Genomic DNA, 19,110 nt, shown 5'->3' on the forward strand with positions numbered 1-19,110 from the left:
CATCTAGCATGTTTCTGCACATTCATCAAAAGTTGGCAGAGAAATGGATGACATGCACATAACCCATGCTGTAATAAATGTTGATGGACTGGCATGCCTGATAGTGTACAATGTGCTACACTGTTCCACTACTGCACCAGAGCGGAGGATGACGCTAATCTGTCCTCCAATGGCATTCATATGAGATGTAAGTTTTCTCGGGCGGGGGGGGGGGGGGGGGGGGTGTGTCTGTCTGATGTGACCTGACCCATCTCGCCTTGTTCTAAGACCTTCCATGAATCATTCTGCAACATCAGTTGCACTGCTGAAACACTTCGTCCCACATTAGCACCAATTTCCCGGTTGGAAGCATCACATTCTCTCATGCCAATAATGCACCCTCTTTCAAGTTCACTTATTTGGCGGTACTGTTCACGTATACATCTGTGAAGCATTCTGTATGTCTGCTCAAGTCACACTGATCCATTACCTTCAGTTTATAGTGGCAACGAGAGCCACAGGCACATTTTACTGGTAGGTGGCATTGAACTGGGATATTGACGTCAACTCTGAACCTGCGGACCGACACAGTTCAAGTGCTAATCATTTCTGCAGAAACAAAAATGTACATTTTTGCGTGAATATGAATGTCCTACCTCTAGTTGTTCAAGGCATTCTGTTTTTCCTGAACATGAGCGTATATAGAGAATGATAGTGGTTCTATCACACTTCCCTGGGACACTCCTGACGATGCCCTTGTCTGTGATGAGCACTCGCCATCAAGGCCAACATACTGAGTTTCATAACTTAAGAAGTCTTCGAACCACTCACATATCTGTGAACCTATTCCATATTCTCGTACCTGCTTTAACAAAGTGCAGTGGGGTACCTATGACAAATGCTTTTTGGAAGTCCATAAAACTACTGTCTAGTATCATTGACATCCTTTAGATGTAGCCTCTTAGAACATATCCAGAGCTCAAACGTAAAGAGGTAGTTCAAACCCAGTGACCTCCTCCACACCAACCACCACCAATTGCAAAAACATTGCTCATGCAAAATCCAACTTGGCTTGTTCTCATATGACCTACTGAAAAACCATGGATCAAGACAAACAAATAGATGCAGTATTTGTTGACTTCCAAAAAGCATTTGATTCAGTAGCACACCAACAGTTATTACTGAAAGTCGTGGGGTATTGAAGAAAACTCATGAGCCAATAATGCACCCTCTTTCAAGTTCTCTGATTTGATGGTACTGTTCGCGCATATGTCTGTGAAGCGTTCTGCAGGAACACAGGGAAGACACAGCAAGTTACATTGTATTAAGGATCATCAAATGATGTATCTACAGATGTGCCATATGAAAGTGAATCGGGAAACTTGTAACTCATGGTGTATATTAATGACTCTGCAGATAATATGCATGATAATGTCAGACTTTTTGCCAATGATGCAGTTATCTATATTGAAGTACTATCTGAAAAAGAAAGCTTCATAGATACTCAGTCAGACCTTAATAAGATTTCAAAATGGTACAAAGATTAGCTTCAGAAATGTAAAGTTATGCTCTTCACAAAACCCAGAAGCATAATACCCTCTGATAACAATACCAGTGGCTTACAGTTGGAATCAGTCAACTCATACAAATACCTACATTTAAAACTTTGTAAAAAATGAAATGAAATGTTTACATAGGTTCAGTTATAGATGAAACAGGTCAGATACTCCAATTGATAGCTGGGATACTGGTAAAATGCAATAAGTCTACAAAGAAGATCGCTTAAAGAACACTCACACATCACATCGTGCAGTATTACTCATTAGTGTGGAATCCATACCAAATAGAGCTAACGGGATAAACCTGAAGTAGTAGACACTTGAAGATACATGCTAGCTACCCCAAATAGCTTAGTTACAGAGCTTTAAGAACCAGTATTAAGTGAGGAATATAGGCATGGATGTGGTTATGAATTACCATAGTATATCATTTATTACCAATGCTGTCATTGATCTTCGAATTACTCTCAATAATGATCAGGAGGCATTAGACATACTGTCCCAAAACGTGACTGATCCACCTACGTACTGAACGTGTGGGGCTGCATGTCCACAACAGACATTGGTTTTTGGCTGCCTCCACAACCTTTGATGGTGGTCAAATGCAAATATGTCCTGCACTCATCAAGAAAAGAACCTGATACGGACTCAGGTTCCATTTCAGCTGTTCTCTCACACACTATAGTGCTGAGGGTTTCATACTGTTATTCGTAATGGATGCCTAGAAGCCGTATTGAACATGTTGAGTTGGTTGCAAATTGTCTGGAGTAACACAGCTATCCTAATTGTCTCCTAGCAGGCAGTACACATTTTCGCTGCATTCTACTTTGGTATCTGTGAGCCATAATTTGTAGGTAATGTCTTCAGTTAGTATTGCTAACCATGGGCACCCACTGCAAGGCTGCTCCTATAAAGTGTGCCTGTCACAAAAGTGGTTAAATGTTTGAATGACTTCACTGTAGTGTACACAAATTTGATGGGAACTACCTTTGTTGTGAACACTTCTTGCTGTAATGTGCTCAGACTACCTAAGTTTGAAATGACCCTCAGAAGCATGTTTATAGGCAGAACACTGGATAAAAGACACACTGTCTTGTTCATGATTGATGTTACAGAGCACTTTTACTGATCTGCTCTGAGTTTGCAGATTTACTTTTAACTCCATTACTGAGATATTTATTTACTCAGCCAGGGATCATTGTACAATGACATAGGATTTGTCATTGTAATACAATGAAACCAAATAGTTCAAAAACGCACATACACACAGAACATCCACTGAAGAACCAAAGAAAGTGGTACACCTGCCTCACGAGCATGTGGAAGTGCCGCAACATGATGTGGCATAGACTCAACTAATATCTGATATAGTGCTGGAGGGAATTGGCAGCATGAATCGTGCAGGGCTGTGCATAAATCCATAAGTGTGTAACAGGGTGGAGACCTCTTATGAACAGCACATTGCAAGGCATCACAGATATGCTCAATAATGTTCATGTCGGGGAAGAGTGTTCCTGGAGCCATTCTGTAGCAATTCAGGACTTGTGTGGTGTTGCATTTTCCTGCTGGAATTGCCCAAGTCCATTAGAATCCGCAATGGACATGAATGGATGCAGGTGATAAGACAGGATGCTTATGTACATGTCAGCTGTCAGAGTCATATCTAGATATATCAGTGTTCCCGTTTCACTCCAAATGCACATGTCCCACATCATTGCAGAACCTTCACCAGCTAGAACAGTGTCCTGCTGATGTGCAGGTTCCATGGATTCATGGTATTGTCTTCATACCCATACACGTCCATCCACTCAATACAATTTAAAACGAGACTCGTCTTGACCAGCAACATGTTTCCAGTCCAGTGTCGGTGTTGGTGGGCCCAGGCGAGGCGTAAAGCTTCGTGTCACGCAATCATCAAGGGTACACAAGTAGGCCTCCGGCTCTAAAAGCCCATAACGATGATGGCCTGGCATTGAAATCTTCAGCCATTTGCGGATAGGTTGCCCTTCTGTCACGTTGAATGATTCGCTTCAGTCATGGTTGGTCCTGTCTTTTTTCTGGCCTCAGTGATGTCTGAGATTTGATGTTTTACCGGGCTCCTGATATTCACAGTACCCTTGTGAAATGGTAGAACGGGCAATTCCCCACGACATCGCTACCTCGGAGATGCTGTGTTCCATCGCTTGTGTGCTGACTATAACACCATGTTCAGACTCACTTAAATCTTGATAACCTGCCATTGTAACAGCAGTAAACAATTTAACAACTGAGCCAGACACTTTTTGTCATATAGGCATTGCCGACTGCAGTGCGATATTCTGCCTGTTTACATATCTGTTTATTTGAATACGCATGCCTATACCATTTTCTACAGTACTTCAGTGTATAAGTATGCTTTTATGAATATAGGACGGGTGGTCAATTGTGGCCTTGATGAGGAATTCATCCTGGTGTTTGCTTAAAGTTATGTAGGAAAACCACAGAAAGCATAAACTGGTGTGGCCAGACAGAGCAATCTCTATTCTCCCAAATACGACGTCAGAGGCTTAACAACCTCACTGCTTCATTTGGCTGCTCAATGTTGTGCAGAATTCTTTGATTTACACCAGATAACTATAGTAAAACTCCCTGGATGATCACAGGAGATATTGAACGTAAATCATAAAAGGTGAAAATATAAAAATGCAGCAAATGGCGCAGGAAAAAGAGAATGTAAATGTCTAAACATTGAAATTAATAGGAAGTGCAAAATGGCTAAGCAAGACTGCGTAGAGGACAAAAGTACATCTATAGAAGCATGTATAACTTGGCAAAATAAAGATACTGCCTACAGGAAGAGTAAAGACGCCTCTGTAGAAAGAGAAGCAGCTGTGCGAATATCAAGAGCTCAGAATGAAAACCAGTACTAAGCAAAGAAAGGACAGGTGAGAGGAATTCATAGGAGGAGGGCTGTATAAGGAAAATGAACTTGAAGGCAGTATTATAGAAAGAGAAGAGGAAGTAGATGAAAATAACGTACATTGCGGGAAGAATTTGACAGAGCACTGAAAGACCCAAACTGAAACAAGGCTTCTGGAATAGACTACATTCCCTCAGAATCTCTGATATCCTTAGAAAGGCAGCCATGACCAAACTATTCCACTTGGCGTGCAAGATATGTAGGGGAAATACCCTCAGACTTCATGAAGAATGTAACAATTCCAATTCCAAAGAAGGCAGGTGCTGACAGGTGTGAATACCACCGATTTTTTTGAGTTATTGGTCTTCTGGCTGATTTGATGCAGCCTACCATGAATTCCTCTCCTGTGCCAACTTTTTCATCACAGAGTAGCAATTGCCATCCTCAATTATTTGCTGAATGTATTCCTATCTATGTCTTCCTCACAGTTTTTACCCTCTGCAGCCCCCATAGTACCTCGGAAGTTATTTCATTTTGTCTTAACATATGCCGTATCATCCTGTTCCTCCTCCTTGTTACTGTTTCCCATTGTCCTTTCCTCATTAACTCTGTGGAGGACCTCCTCATCCCTTATGTTATCAGTTCACCTAATTTTCAACATTCTTCTGTGTACCACAATTCAAGTGCTTGAGCTCTCTTCTGTTTCTAAACCCAAAGAAATGTGTCTGATTAGCCTGTGAGTTGATAGATGGTGGTATAAAGGTTAACGGTATAACTGGCCACATTTTCCCGCCTGAGTTTTGCAATAAATTAAGCCAGTCCATCCTTGAACTGACTTAGTGAGCCGCCATGTAGGAATTTTTCCTACCTGTTATGTGGAGGTACACTCTTAGTTTTATGTCCCCTTGCAAAGCCGTAGCAGTGCCATCATATTCTAAAAGTGCAATACTACTGTTTATTTTTTATGCAGTGAAACAGGAATAGGGTTTTTGTGCAAATAATTTTTACACAGGGTACCCTTATGGTACATTTATTTAAGAAAACCATAAAATGGACTTGTTCACACTGATTATAAGCTAACTATTAACAGTGTGAGAGCATGGTCTACCGCATGACTAGATCGAAAGGCATCCTCTCAACAACATTTTTTTAGCGAATATTAATAACAATCACTTCATTTGCACCAGAATAAATGTACATTCCCAATGTATTTCTTTGATGACATCATGAGCGATTTCTGCATTGGCACCTATCCCGCTGGCTCTGAAAGTGCCAGATTGCCAACCATCTCTGCTAGCCTGTGTGGGAACCTACTGCTTGCTCCTTTCTCCATACATATTGCAGTGCTTATACATTCACTTTATGTTTGTGAAATAAAGTAAAATGCGTTCTTATCTGTAAATAAAGGGTACCTTATAAGCTTACCTTTATTTTTCTAAGACATTTGAACATCTTGTACCATTTTACATCATTGAACATATTTTCCAGGTCAACAAATCAAATGAACATGGCTCGATTTTTCCTCAGTCTTGCTTCCATTAGCATTCCCAACATCTTTTTCCATTCTTCTGTATATTATTCTTGTCAGCAACTTGGATGCATGAGCTGTTAAGCTGATTGTGCAATGATTCTCACTATCTTCAGAATTGTGTGGATGATGTTTCTTCCTAAAGTCTGGTGGTATGTCGCCAGTCTCATAAATTCTACACGACAGTGTGAATAGTCATTTTGTTCCCACTTCCCCCATAATTTGATGGAATGTTATCTGGTCCTTCTGCCTTTTTTTGATCTAAAGTCATTCAAAGCTCTCTTAAATTCTGATTCTAATACCGGATACCTTACTGACTCCTGTTTCTTTTCTACCATATCATCAGACAAGTTCTTCCCCAGATAAAGGCCTTCAGTGTACTCTTTCCACCTATCAGCTCTCTCCTCTGCATTTAACATTGGAATTCCCATTGCACTCTTAATGTTATGGCCCTGCTTTTAATTTTATTGGAGGTTATTTTCACTTTTCTATATGCTGAGCCAATCCTTCTGACAATTGTTTCTTTTTTTATTTTTTCACATTTTTCATACAGCCATTTCGCCTTAGCTTCCCTGCATTTCCTAATCATTTCATTCCTAAGTAACTCATATTTTTGTGTTGCTGAATTTCCCTTCACATTTTTGTACTTCCTTCTTTCATCACTCAACTGAAGTATTTCTTCTGTTACTCTTGGTTTCTTCACAATTACCTTTCTACCTAAGTTTTTCTTGCCAACTTCTGTGTTTGCCCTATTGAGATGTCAATTCCTCTTCAACTGAACTGCCTACTGAGTTATTCATTATCGCAGTATTTGTAGCCTCTGAGAATTTCAGGCATATTTCTTCATTCCTCAGTACCTCTCTATCCCACTTGCTTGTGCATTGGTTCTTCCTGACTAGTCTCTTAAACTTCAGCCTACTTTTCATCATTACTAAATTGAGGTCTGTGTCTATATCTGCACCTGTGTACACCTTACAATCCAATATCTTATTTTGGAATTTCTGCCTGACCTTAATGTAACCTGACTGGAATCTATCCATATTTCCCGCCCTTTTCTAGGGATAAGTCTTTCTCCTCTTGTGGTTCTTGAAGAGAGAATTTGCTATTACTAGCTGAAATTTATTGCAGAACTCAGTTTTTCTCCTTTCTCATTCCTATTACCGAGCTCATATTCTCTTGTATTCTTTTTTTCTACTCCTTTCCCTACAGTTGCATTCCAATTTCCCAATTTATGTATTGAATTACTTGTTCATTATCCTCATATACTTTCTCTATCTCTTCATCTTCTGCTTACATCATTGGCATGTATACGTGTACTATCGTTGTCAATATTAGTTTGCTGTCGATTCCAATGAGAAAACTCCTATCATGAAATTCACAGTCACACTCTTTCTGTCCTACCATCCTATTCATAACTAACCCTTCTCCCAATATACCATTTTCTGCAGCTGCTAGTATTACACGGAAATCCCTGTCTTCTTTCCATTTCACTTTGATGACATCCACTATATCTAGATTAAGCCTTAGTATTTCCCTTTCCAGATTTTTTAGCTTTCCTACCATTTTCAAACTTCTGGCATTCCACACCTTGACGTGTAGAACTTTCTCTCTCTCTCTCTCTCTCTCTCTCTCTCTCTCTCTCAAATGTTCACTTCCCGCTTGGCAGCCCCCTCCCAGAGATCGAATTGGGGAGTCCGGAATCTTTCGCCAATGGAGTGATCATCATGATACTTTTTCAGTTATAGGCCATATGTCCTGTGGATATATGTTGTGTGTTTTAATGTAGTGGTTTCCATTGCCTTCTGCATCCTCATGTCATTGATCATTACTGATTCTTCATCCCTTAGGAACAGTTTTGCACCCTAAGTACAAAAAGTGCCCTTAACCTCTGTCTGCTCCTATGCCCTCTTTGACAAGGCCATGTGCAGAATGAGGGTGACTTCTTATGCCAGAAGTCTTTGGCCACAATTGCTGATGATTTTTATTCAAAATTTAAGCAGTAGTGAGGTTAGAAGCCGCCACCGAGGACTTCTCGATTACTAGTCACAGACACTACCCCTATCAGTTTAATAAATAATTGTTGCTAAATACTGACATGAATTATTTACAATAGAATGGAAAAAATGGTAAAAGCCGACCTCAGGGAAGATCAATTTGGGTCCCTGAGAAATATTGGAACACACAAGGCAATAGTGACTCTATGGCTTATCGTAGAAGATAGGCTAAGGAAAGCAAACCTACATTTATAGCATTTGTAGATTTGAAGAAAGTTTTTGACAATATTGAATGGAATACAATCTTTAAATATGTAAAGGTAGCGGAGGTAAAATAAAGGGAGCAAAAGGTTATTTACAAATTGTACAGAAACCAGACAGGGTTGCTGCTACTGCACAGGCAACTGCATTGAACGCCGCCAACATGCCACGAAGGAGATACATTCGTCGTAAGCGGTCGACAGTGTATAAAACGATCGAAAATATTGAGTTCGCTACAACAGCTGGTGATAAGAAGAATCGCATTCCAGTTAAATCTGTTGCCGCTACTGCTCTTGTGGATGGACCTTGTGTGTTTGTTGGATGTAGAATTAATTTTAGCGTTGATATTAACGACACTTTCGATCATGGTAATGGTTGGCCTACAGTAGCTATTGTACGAGGTTTACCACAGTTATTCAGAGTGAAGAGGCTTGCACAGGATAGAGTAGTGTGGAGAACTGCATTAACCAGTCTTTGGACTAAACACCACAATAACTACTCCTAACTGCACATTTAGGGTGCCCACTGATGATTCTTAAACCATTAACCTGCTGGTATGCTCCTTCAGAAAACTGACACCAGGTTTGTAAACATACAGTGCTGTCAACATCTTCATATCCTCCCCTCAGTCCACTTGAAAAACAGATTTAGCATCCCCCCTTGATGAGAGAGAGGTTGAGAATGACAAGATCTTACTGACTTGTGCTATAGAGCTTGCCACATGGTTTTCTTCCTGGAGCATTACATTGTGTTCATGTACTGTAATGTGACAGGGTGTTGTAGTTGGCTCCTTTTATTATTAATCCATACTCTGAGCCTTGTAAGTAATTTTTAATTGTGTAGTATGCATTATTTATGAAGAATGTTGTAGCTGCTGCCTGTTAAGAGATTTCTTTTAGTAATTTTTTCACCTGTTTTGGCAGTTTATTTTACAGTTTTATTCTCTGGGAGAAAATGCTGCTTTGAGTTTTTTGTTTGTTTTTTCCTCAATAAGTGCAAGAAGTCTGTCTTAACAGGCTCTTGTTCCATGATTTTGTATAGAACTGTTCGTGAAATATTACGTAATGTTTACCCTGAAATGCTTGCTTATGTGTCCAGTGGTTAATCACCGCAGAGGATGTGCTTAACAGGGAACCATGTTATGCTTCTGCTGTAACTCATGCAGATAATCCCATCCATACACCTAAGTTAAGCTTTGACACCATAGAGGGCACTGACAACGGGGCCTACATCCTGATTCTGCCTGACAGACAAATAGTTCGCAAATAGAGATTCATCCGCCAACCGTGGATGTAACATGAGTTGGCCAGTCACCGATTGCTTACAGTTGCCATCAATCACCAGTTACTATTAGTCATCCAACAGTCATCTGATAGTTGTCATGTTGCTGCAGTCATGCACCATATTGAAGGATATGCTGAGTGTTGCAGCTGTGTTAGTAACAGAGTTATAACTTCACCAACACCAGAGCCAGACCAGACTTGCGTTATTTTAGAACAAGGGCTTTTTTGTCCAAAACCTTAAATGTGTAGCAATCTTTTTCCCTGTGCCTGTCTATGGCTCAATGCCTCCTCCATATGATGAGTAGCAATCTATCCTTTTCATATTGTGTTATTCCGTCCTGAACTTCCCATTGTTTGATATTGTTACAGGTATTATCTGAATGGCACCCAAAAAGAAGAGACGTCGAAAGGCTATTGCTGACAGTGGCTTGGGTGTTTCTGTGCCAGAAAAGGATGCAGAATTAATACAGAAGGAAACCTGTGTTCAAGATGGAAATCTTCATAGAGAAAGCGAACTAGGAGAAAATGATGGGCAGTTGCCACAGGCAGGGAACAGCTGTCTAATAAAAGAAAAAGATCCCCTGACGACTGGACAAGGTTTTTTGGAAGAAAATAATCATCCAGAAATAACAGGTGACTTCTCAGAGAAGGCAAAGGCAGGTGATACTCTAAGAGAAGCAAATGTCTCCTCAGAATCCAGTCATCCAGAAATAACAGGTGAATCCTCAGAGAAGGCAGGTTCAGGTGACACTCTAAGAGAAGCAAATGTCTCCTCAGAAGAAAGAGCGTGTCCTTCAAATAAAGCCTTGCAACATCTCGAAACAGACTTTTCGAAGAAGGCAGCTGAGTCTTCAAAAGAAGTTAATGTCTCCCCACAAGAAACAGAGAGCCCTCCAAATACAGCAATTCAACTACTTGAAACAGATGCTCCAAGTGCATACATAAATGACAGTGATTCAGAGAAGTCAATGAGACAACTGTTACAGCTAGTGAACATTACATCACAGGTGTCAGATAAAGGGACTGAATTAGAACTGCCTGCCTGTACTGCATGTGCAGAAAGAAGTAACAATAGTCATGCTGACAGCTCAGAAACTGAAATTTTTGTTGGGTTAGTAAAACTGATTATTTTCTAATTATTTCATTACCTTTTTGATTACAGTGAAGCAGCAGTCTGATATTGATTTGTATATGGCAAATTCCCCTCAAGAAAATAAGAAACTATGAATTAATGTTGCTTAGTGTTGATGTTGGTGACTCATCGTGTAAGTGCCAGACTCAAAGTCCAGAAGTCCAATGTTGTATCTCCAGTTGGTCCTAGGACTTTTTTTTCCCTCGCTTATTATTTCTTTCACATCTAATAACACACTATCTGTGTGAAAAATGGCAAGTGGTTTGGACTCCTTGTTAACTGTAGTCATGCTAAAACTCTCTCTCCCACACACACACACACACACACACACACACACACACACACACACACACACACACACACTTTTCAGTGTGACTCTATTGTTACATAGTGGTAAGATGTGTCTAAGTTCTTCAGAAGGTGTGCAGAAGAAAATAGTAGTTTTTAATTATATTGTTGCCTGTCTTTCAAAATCAGTATGTATGTTTCACATTAACTTGTACTAGTTGTAGCTTGTTGTGTTTTTGCTTAAATATATAAATAATAATACATTTTAATTAAGTTCAAAACATGGTCCACAAAGTGAATTTAAGAAAGATGGCAATAAGATATGACTAAGTTCCAGTTACTGTAAAATGTATTTATCAGTATGAAAAAAGGAAGGGCAGGTCACTCGAATCTCAGAATGAGAGAGACTTATCTGTAGTGAAGGTAAGTGTAAATGAGGGTGTGGGGGATCAAAGGGAGTAGATCAGAGATAGTACAATAGTAAGCATTGTGCCAGCTCCAGCTCCGATACGATATGAGGAGGACACGGTGAACATTATATGAGTGGGAGAGGGGAGGGGGGGTGTGTTAACAAATATTAAGACCAGGAGTATGCCTGAATGCATGGAAGAGTTGTTTCCATCCCCAGAGTTCAGGGGAAGATTGAGACCAGTCCACGTTGAGGATGCCATTACCCAGTTGCTAAACGTGCTATACAGCAAGATCTGAGTGACCTCAGTGCTTGCTACACCACATGGGCTAATTGGTTTCTTCCACTTGATAATAATTTCCCTGAACTGTGGAGATGGGAACTTGCCCTCCAACACATCGTTGCAACCTGACACCCTCCTGGACGTAATCTCCTTTAACACTTCCGTCCCTCTCTTTTTTTATTATTATTATTATCATTTCATTATTATTATTATTATTATTATTATTATTATTATTATTATTATTTCTTTCCTTTCTCAGACATTATGTCTGGTTAAAAATGGAAAGTGATGCGGACCTTGATCAAGTGTGACTTCCTTTTAACTGTACAGTATATGTTACATTGCTTTTAGGAACTTTCAGGAAATTGAACATGTATCAATAATTACAGATTTCCGTAGTTGTATATATACGTTTGGATGAAGCTGTATTTCATTGACGTACTGGTGTGTATTGTGCGGTATGACTCCTGTAGTTGATAGTATAATTGGTATAATGTCAACTTTATCCTGATGCCACTTGTCCTTGACATCGTCAGCCAGTTGGCTGTACTTTTCAATTTTTCTCCTGTTTTCTTTTGTATATTTGTTGTATTGGATATGGATATTTCAATTAGTTGTGTTTATTTCTTCTTTTTATTGGTGAGTATGGTGTCAGGTTTGTTATGTGGTGTTGTTTTATCTGTTATAATGGTTCTGTTCCAGTATAATTTGTATTCATCATTCTCCAGTACATTTTGTGGTGCATACTTGTATGTGGGAACGTGTTGTTTTATTATTTTATGTTGTATGGCAAGTTGTTGGTGTATTATTTTTGCTACATTGTCATGTCTTCTGGTGTATTCTATATTTTCTAGTATTGTACATCTGCTTGTGATGTGATCTACTGTTTCTATTTCTTGTTAGCAAAGTCTGCATTTATCTGTTGTGGTATTGGGATCTTTAATAATATGCTTGCTGTAATATCTGGTGTTCATTGTTTGATCCTGTATTGCAATCATGAATCCTTCCGTCTCACTGTATATATTGCCTTTTCTTAGCCATGTGTTGGATGCGTCTTGATCAATGTGTGGCTGTGTTAGATGATACGGGTGCTTGCCATGTAGTGTTTTCTTTTTCCAGTTTACTTTCTTTGTATCTGTTGGTGTTATGTAATCTAAGAGTTGTAGAAATGGTTATGAAATTGCAATGGTGTAGCCGATGTATTTATATGCGTGATCGCTTTGTGTATTTTGCTAGTTTCTGCTCATTCTATAAAGAATTTTCTTAAATTGTCTACCTGTCAATAATTTAGGTTTTTGTGTCGATAAATCCCCTTCCTCCTTCCTTTCTGCTTAATGTGAATCTTTCTGTTGCAGAATGTATGTGATGTATTCTATATTTGTGGCATTGTGATCTTGTAAGTTATTGAGTGCTTCTATGTCTGTGTTACTCCATCTCACTACTTCAAATGAATAGGTCAGCATTGGTATAGCATAAGTATTTATAGCTTTTGTCTTGTTTCTTGCTGTCAATTCTGTTTTCAGTATTTTTGTTAGTCTTTGTCTATTTTTTCTTTTAGTTTTTCTTTAATATTTGTATTATCTATTCCTGTTTTTTGCCTGTATCCTAGATATTTATAGGCATCTGTTTTTTCCATCGCTTCTATGCAGTCGCTGTGGTTATCCAATAAGTTTCTTGTTTAGTGTGTTTTCGCTTAACTATGCTATTTTTCTTAAATTTGTCTGTTTCGAAAGCCATATTTATATCATTGCTGAGTACTTTGTTATCTTTAGTAATTGGTTGAGTTGTTGATTTGTTGCTGCCAGTAGTTTTAGATCATCCTTGTATAGCAAATGTGTGATTTTGTGTTGGTATGTTCCAGTCATATTATATCCATAATTTGTATTATTTAGCATGTTGGATAGTGGGTTCAGAGCAAGACAGAACCAGAAAGGACTTAATGAGTCTCTTTGGTATATTCCACGCTTAATCTGTATTGGCTGTGATGTGATATTATTTGAATTTGTTTGGATATTAAGTGTGGTTTTCCAATGTTTCATTAGTATGTTTAGGAACTGTATCAATTTAGGATCTACTTTGTATATTTCCAATATCTGTAGTAACCATGAGTGGGGTACACTATCAAAAGCTTTTTGATAATCAATGTATGCGTAGTGTAGTGATCTTTGTTTAGTTTTAGCTTGATATGTCACCCCTGCATCTATTATCAGTTGCTCTTTGTATCCTCGTGATCCTTTGCAGCAGCCTTTTTGTTCTGTGTTGTATGTGTCATTAATTTCTGTGTAATGACTGAAGTTAATATTTTGTATATTATTGGTAGGCATGTTACAGGGCAGTATTTTGCTGGGTTTGCTGTGTCTGCTTGATCTTTAGGTTTCAGATAAGTTATTCCTTGTGTAAGTGTATCAGGGACTGTGTATGGGTCTGCAATGTAACTGTTAAATAATTTAGTTAGATGTGAATGGGTTGAGGTGAACTTCTTTAGCCAGAAATTTGCTATTTTATCTTTTCCAGGGGCTTTCCAATTCTGTGTAGAATTAATTGCTCAGGTGACTTCATGTTGCAAAATTATCACTTCAGGCATTTGTGGTATCATCTTGTATGTGTCTGTTTCTGCTTGTATTCACTGTGCATGTCTGTTATGTTGTTCCGGGTTTGACCATATGTTGCTCCAGAAGTGTTCCATGTCTGTTATGTTTGGTGGATTGTTTATTTTAATGTGTGTGTTATCTATTGTCTGGTAAAATTTCTTTTGGTTTGTGTTGAATGTTTTGTTTTGTTTCCTTCTATTTTCACTTTTTTGTATCTTCTAAGTCGTTTGGCCAGTGCTTGTAATGTTTGCTTCTTTTCATCTAATTGCTCTATCTCTTCTTGTGAGATTTTACCTAACCTTTTTCGTTTTTTGTCTGATATTTCATTTCTTATAAATTGTGTTAGCTGTCTAATGTCTTTTCTCAGTTTTTCTATTCTGATCTGTAGCCTGTGTTGCCATGCTGGTTTTGTGGGTTTCTTCTTTTTGTGCCTAGTGTGTATATTTAGTGTAGTGAGTGCTCCTATATAAACCAGTAGTTGTAACTCTTCCATAGTTGGATTTTCATTTATTTTGTTGTGTATGATTGTGTTGATAGTTGTTGTTGTTCTTTCAGCTTGTGGGTTTTTTGGGTGTCTGTGCAAGAATGGTGTAATGTCTGTATTTGTGTCTTTGTATTCTATATATGTCAGCTGAAATTTTCTTCTATATCTAACATGTGTGTCACTTCGTGTTCTATTTGTGCTTGTTCTGGTGGCTGTCTTAAGATTTCGTTTTCCTCTGATTGTTTAATTGACGCATGTTATTCTTTATTTGTTTGCTCTGGGATGTTTGAATCCATTACTGTATTTTCTTCTTCTTCTGATTGCACATTATTTTGTTCCAGTATTTGTTGTACTTGTTGTTTGATGTTTTCTAATTCTGACTGGGGTATCCTGTTATTTTTGATTATTTCACGGATCTGATCAGCTAGTCATCGTTCTGTTAAAAATTTTAATTTTGGGTATCTGGTAATAAATGTTGTGTATACTTGTGATCTGTATCCAATTGTGTTGGTTCCTAAGTTTGTTGCTTGGTAATAACAGAACATGAGGTGTCAGTTAACTTCATATGACCATCTCATCCTCTGTCTTTGTTTTCCTTCTAGTGTGGTTGCAGGAAACATATCCTGCAAAGCACCTCTATTTGGATTTAAATCTTTTCCATGTGGCTAGCAGTGTCGTTACCATTGTGGACGGGCATAGGGTTCAAGGGTCATCCCCGACCATGACAGCGCTTGTCTGAGGCTTCATTAATTCCGTCCTGAACCAACTGATCACACCAAAAGGGGGGTTAGCCCTATTAGTTGTTTGGTCTTTTTGTCGCCTTTTACAACTGGCAGAACATACCAGAGGCCTATTCTTTTCCCGGGCCTCCACGGGGTATTATTATTATTATTATTATTTTCATTTTCATTATTGTATTTTTGATTATTACATAACCCTTTCTTCTGTCCTAATTCTTAATTGAACTGTTTGTCTCTCTTCCCCTTAATCTGTGTTTACTTCTCAGTGTGTTATCATCATCCCCAGGTTGAAGCTGGTACAACATTTACCAATATACCATCTGTGACCTACTTTCTCTGATGCCTTCTGTTTCATCTTCGTGAACCCTGATCCTCACTGCAGGTGGGTCTTTCTAATTCTGAGGCCAGAGGTACCTGCGTTTTCTTTTTAATCTTCCCGAACATATCCCTCTCTCTACTAGTATTTCTGAAAGGTGGGTGACGTGTTCTTTTTATTTTATATGTGTCTGTCAGCAGTAAGTACTGGTTAGCAGTTCTGTCTCATAATTTACACTACTGGCCATTAAAATTGCTACACCACGAAGATGAAGTGCTACAGATGCGAAATTTAACCGACAGGAAGAAGATGCTGGGATAAGCAAATGATTAGCTTTTCAGAGCATTCACACAAGGTTGGCGCCGTTGGCGACACCTACAACGTGCTGACATGAGGAAACTTTTCAACCGATTTCTCATACACAAACAGCAGTTGACCGGTGTTGACTGGTGAAACGTTGTTGTGACGCCTCGTGTAAGGAGGAGAAATGCGTACCGTCACGTTTCCGACTTTGATACAGGTCGTATTGTAGCCTATTTGCGGTTTATCGTATCGTGACATTGCTGCTCGCGTTGGTCGAGATCCAATGACTGTCAGCAGAATATAGAATCGAAGGGTTAAGGAGGATAATATGGAACGCTGTGCTGGATCCCAACGGCCTCGTTTCACTAGCAGTCGAGATGACAGGCATCTTATCCCCATGGCTGTAACGGATCGTGCAGCCATGTCTCGATCCCTGAGTCAACAGATGGGGACATTTGTAAGACAACAACCATCTGCACGAACAGTTTGATGACGTTTGCAGCAGTATGGAGTATCAGCTCGGAGACCGAGGCTGCGGTTACCCTTGACACTGCATCACAGAAAGGAGCGCCTGCGATCGTGTACTCAGTGACGAACCTGGGTGCACGAATGGTAAAATGTCTTTTTTTTCACCCAGATGAATCCAAATTCTGTTTACAGCATCATGATGGTTGCATCCGTGTTTGGCGACATCATGGTGAACGCACATTGAAAGCGTGTATTTGTCATCGCCATACTGGCGTATCACCCGGTGTGATGGTATGGGGTGCCATTGGTTACACGTTTTGGTCACCTCTTGTTCCCATTGATGGCACTTTGAACAGTGGACGTTACATTTCAGATATGTTACAACCCGTGGCCCTATCCTTCATTCAATCCCTGCGAAACCCTACATTTCAATAAGATAATGCACGACCACATGTTGCAGGTCCTGTATGGGCCTTTCTGGATACAGAAAATGTTCGACTGCTGCCCTGGCCAGCACATTCTCCAGATCTCTCACCAATTGAAAACGACTGGTCAATGGTGGCCGAGCAACTGGCTCGTCAAAATACCCCAGTCACTACTCTTGATGTACTATGGTGTCGTGTCGAAGCTGCATGGGCAGCTGTACCTGTACACAGCTCTGTTTGACTCAATTCCCAGGTGTCTCAAGGCCGTTATTACGGCCAGAGGTGGTTGTTCTGGTTACTGATTTCTCAGGATCTACACACCCAAATTGCGTGAAAATGTAATCACATGTCAGTTCTAGTATAATATATTTGACTAATGAATACCTGTTTATCATCTGCATTTCTTCCTGGTGTAGCAATTTTAATGGCCAGCAGTTATTAGTTTTCTCAGCTAATTTTCCTTCAAAACATTATTATAAATTTTGTATGCATAGAAGAAAAACAGTCAATATGACTATAAATTCTCTCAAATTTACCAGTTGTAAAGAAGCAGTACAATTGTCTGCCATAGTTGGAGTCTGTAACAATGGTGAGAGAGTTCAGAATTGTTCTGCGTGCCTACATCACACGTTCTCCAACAGACAGTGAAAATTCAGTAGTGCTCTGCTGTGAATGTTGTATGTATACGAGCATTATATGTGGTCATAGTGAGTTATTTAGTGAATTTTTATTTCTTTTTGAGAATTTTCATTGCTGATAATGGTGCTGAATGACAAATTCTACACAAGTACTCAGTGACGAACCTGGGTGCACGAATGGTAAAATGTCTTTTTTTTCACCCAGATGAATCCAAATTCTGTTTACAGCATCATGATGGTTGCATCCGTGTTTGGCGACATCATGGTGAACGCACATTGAAAGCGTGTATTTGTCATCGCCATACTGGCGTATCACCCGGTGTGATGGTATGGGGTGCCATTGGTTACACGTTTTGGTCACCTCTTGTTCCCATTGATGGCACTTTGAACAGTGGACGTTACATTTCAGATATGTTACAACCCGTGGCCCTATCCTTCATTCAATCCCTGCGAAACCCTACATTTCAATAAGATAATGCACGACCACATGTTGCAGGTCCTGTATGGGCCTTTCTGGATACAGAAAATGTTCGACTGCTGCCCTGGCCAGCACATTCTCCAGATCTCTCACCAATTGAAAACGACTGGTCAATGGTGGCCGAGCAACTGGCTCGTCAAAATACCCCCGTCACTACTCTTGATGTACTATGGTGTCGTGTCGAAGCTGCATGGGCAGCTGTACCTGTACACGCCATCCAAGCTCTGTTTGACTCAATTCCCAGGTGTCTCAAGGCCGTTATTACGGCCAGAGGTGGTTGTTCTGGTTACTGATTTCTCAGGATCTACACACCCAAATTGCGTGAAAATGTAATCACATGTCAGTTCTAGTATAATATATTTGACTAATGAATACCTGTTTATCATCTGCATTTCTTCCTGGTGTAGCAATTTTAATGGCCAGCAGTTATTAGTTTTCTCAGCTAATTTTCCTTCAAAACATTATTATAAATTTTGTATGCATAGAAGAAAAACAGTCAATATGACTATAAATTCTCTCAAATTTACCAGTTGTAAAGAAGCAGTACAATTGTCTGCCATAGTTGGAGTCTGTAACAATGGTGAGAGAGTTCAGAATTGTTCTGCGTGCCTACATCACACGTTCTCCAACAGACAGTGAAAATTCAGTAGTGCTCTGCTGTGAATGTTGTATGTATACGAGCATTATATGTGGTCATAGTGAGTTATTTAGTGAATTTTTATTTCTTTTTGAGAATTTTCATTGCTGATAATGGTGCTGAATGACAAATTCTACACAAGCAAGCGAGAGGCATAATTCGCAGTATACAAGTACATTTTTTCATCAAGTGCAAAGTACATGTATGTCTCTTGGAACCAACAGTAATGCTATCTCCATCCTTATTTTGGCCTGCATGAACTGCCATTGTTCCTGTATCGTACTATAGAACCAAGATTTGTAAGTGTTTTAAGTTCATACACCCACTTAAAGCTGTCTGATTTTATTCGTAAAGTGATATAACATGAAACAAAGATAGAACTTCAAAGCCGCCACTGTTTTAACATTATCTTATA

The 19,110-nt window shown here is 39.4% G+C and overlaps 1 protein-coding gene across 1 annotated transcript in view; it reads left to right on the forward strand.

Moving 5' to 3' along the window:
• The window catches only part of LOC126355997 (uncharacterized), a gene marked incomplete in the record, with an annotated part of 124,930 nt that overhangs the window by 17,007 nt on the left and 88,813 nt on the right, over positions 1-19,110 (forward strand). Inside the window, 1 exon segment of the mRNA XM_050006630.1 lies at positions 9,873-10,614. Within this exon segment, the coding sequence (XP_049862587.1) occupies positions 9,884-10,614 (731 nt within the window).

This window comes from Schistocerca gregaria, chromosome 3 (assembly GCF_023897955.1).
Source record: "Schistocerca gregaria isolate iqSchGreg1 chromosome 3, iqSchGreg1.2, whole genome shotgun sequence".
Lineage (NCBI taxonomy): Eukaryota > Metazoa > Arthropoda > Insecta > Orthoptera > Acrididae > Schistocerca > Schistocerca gregaria.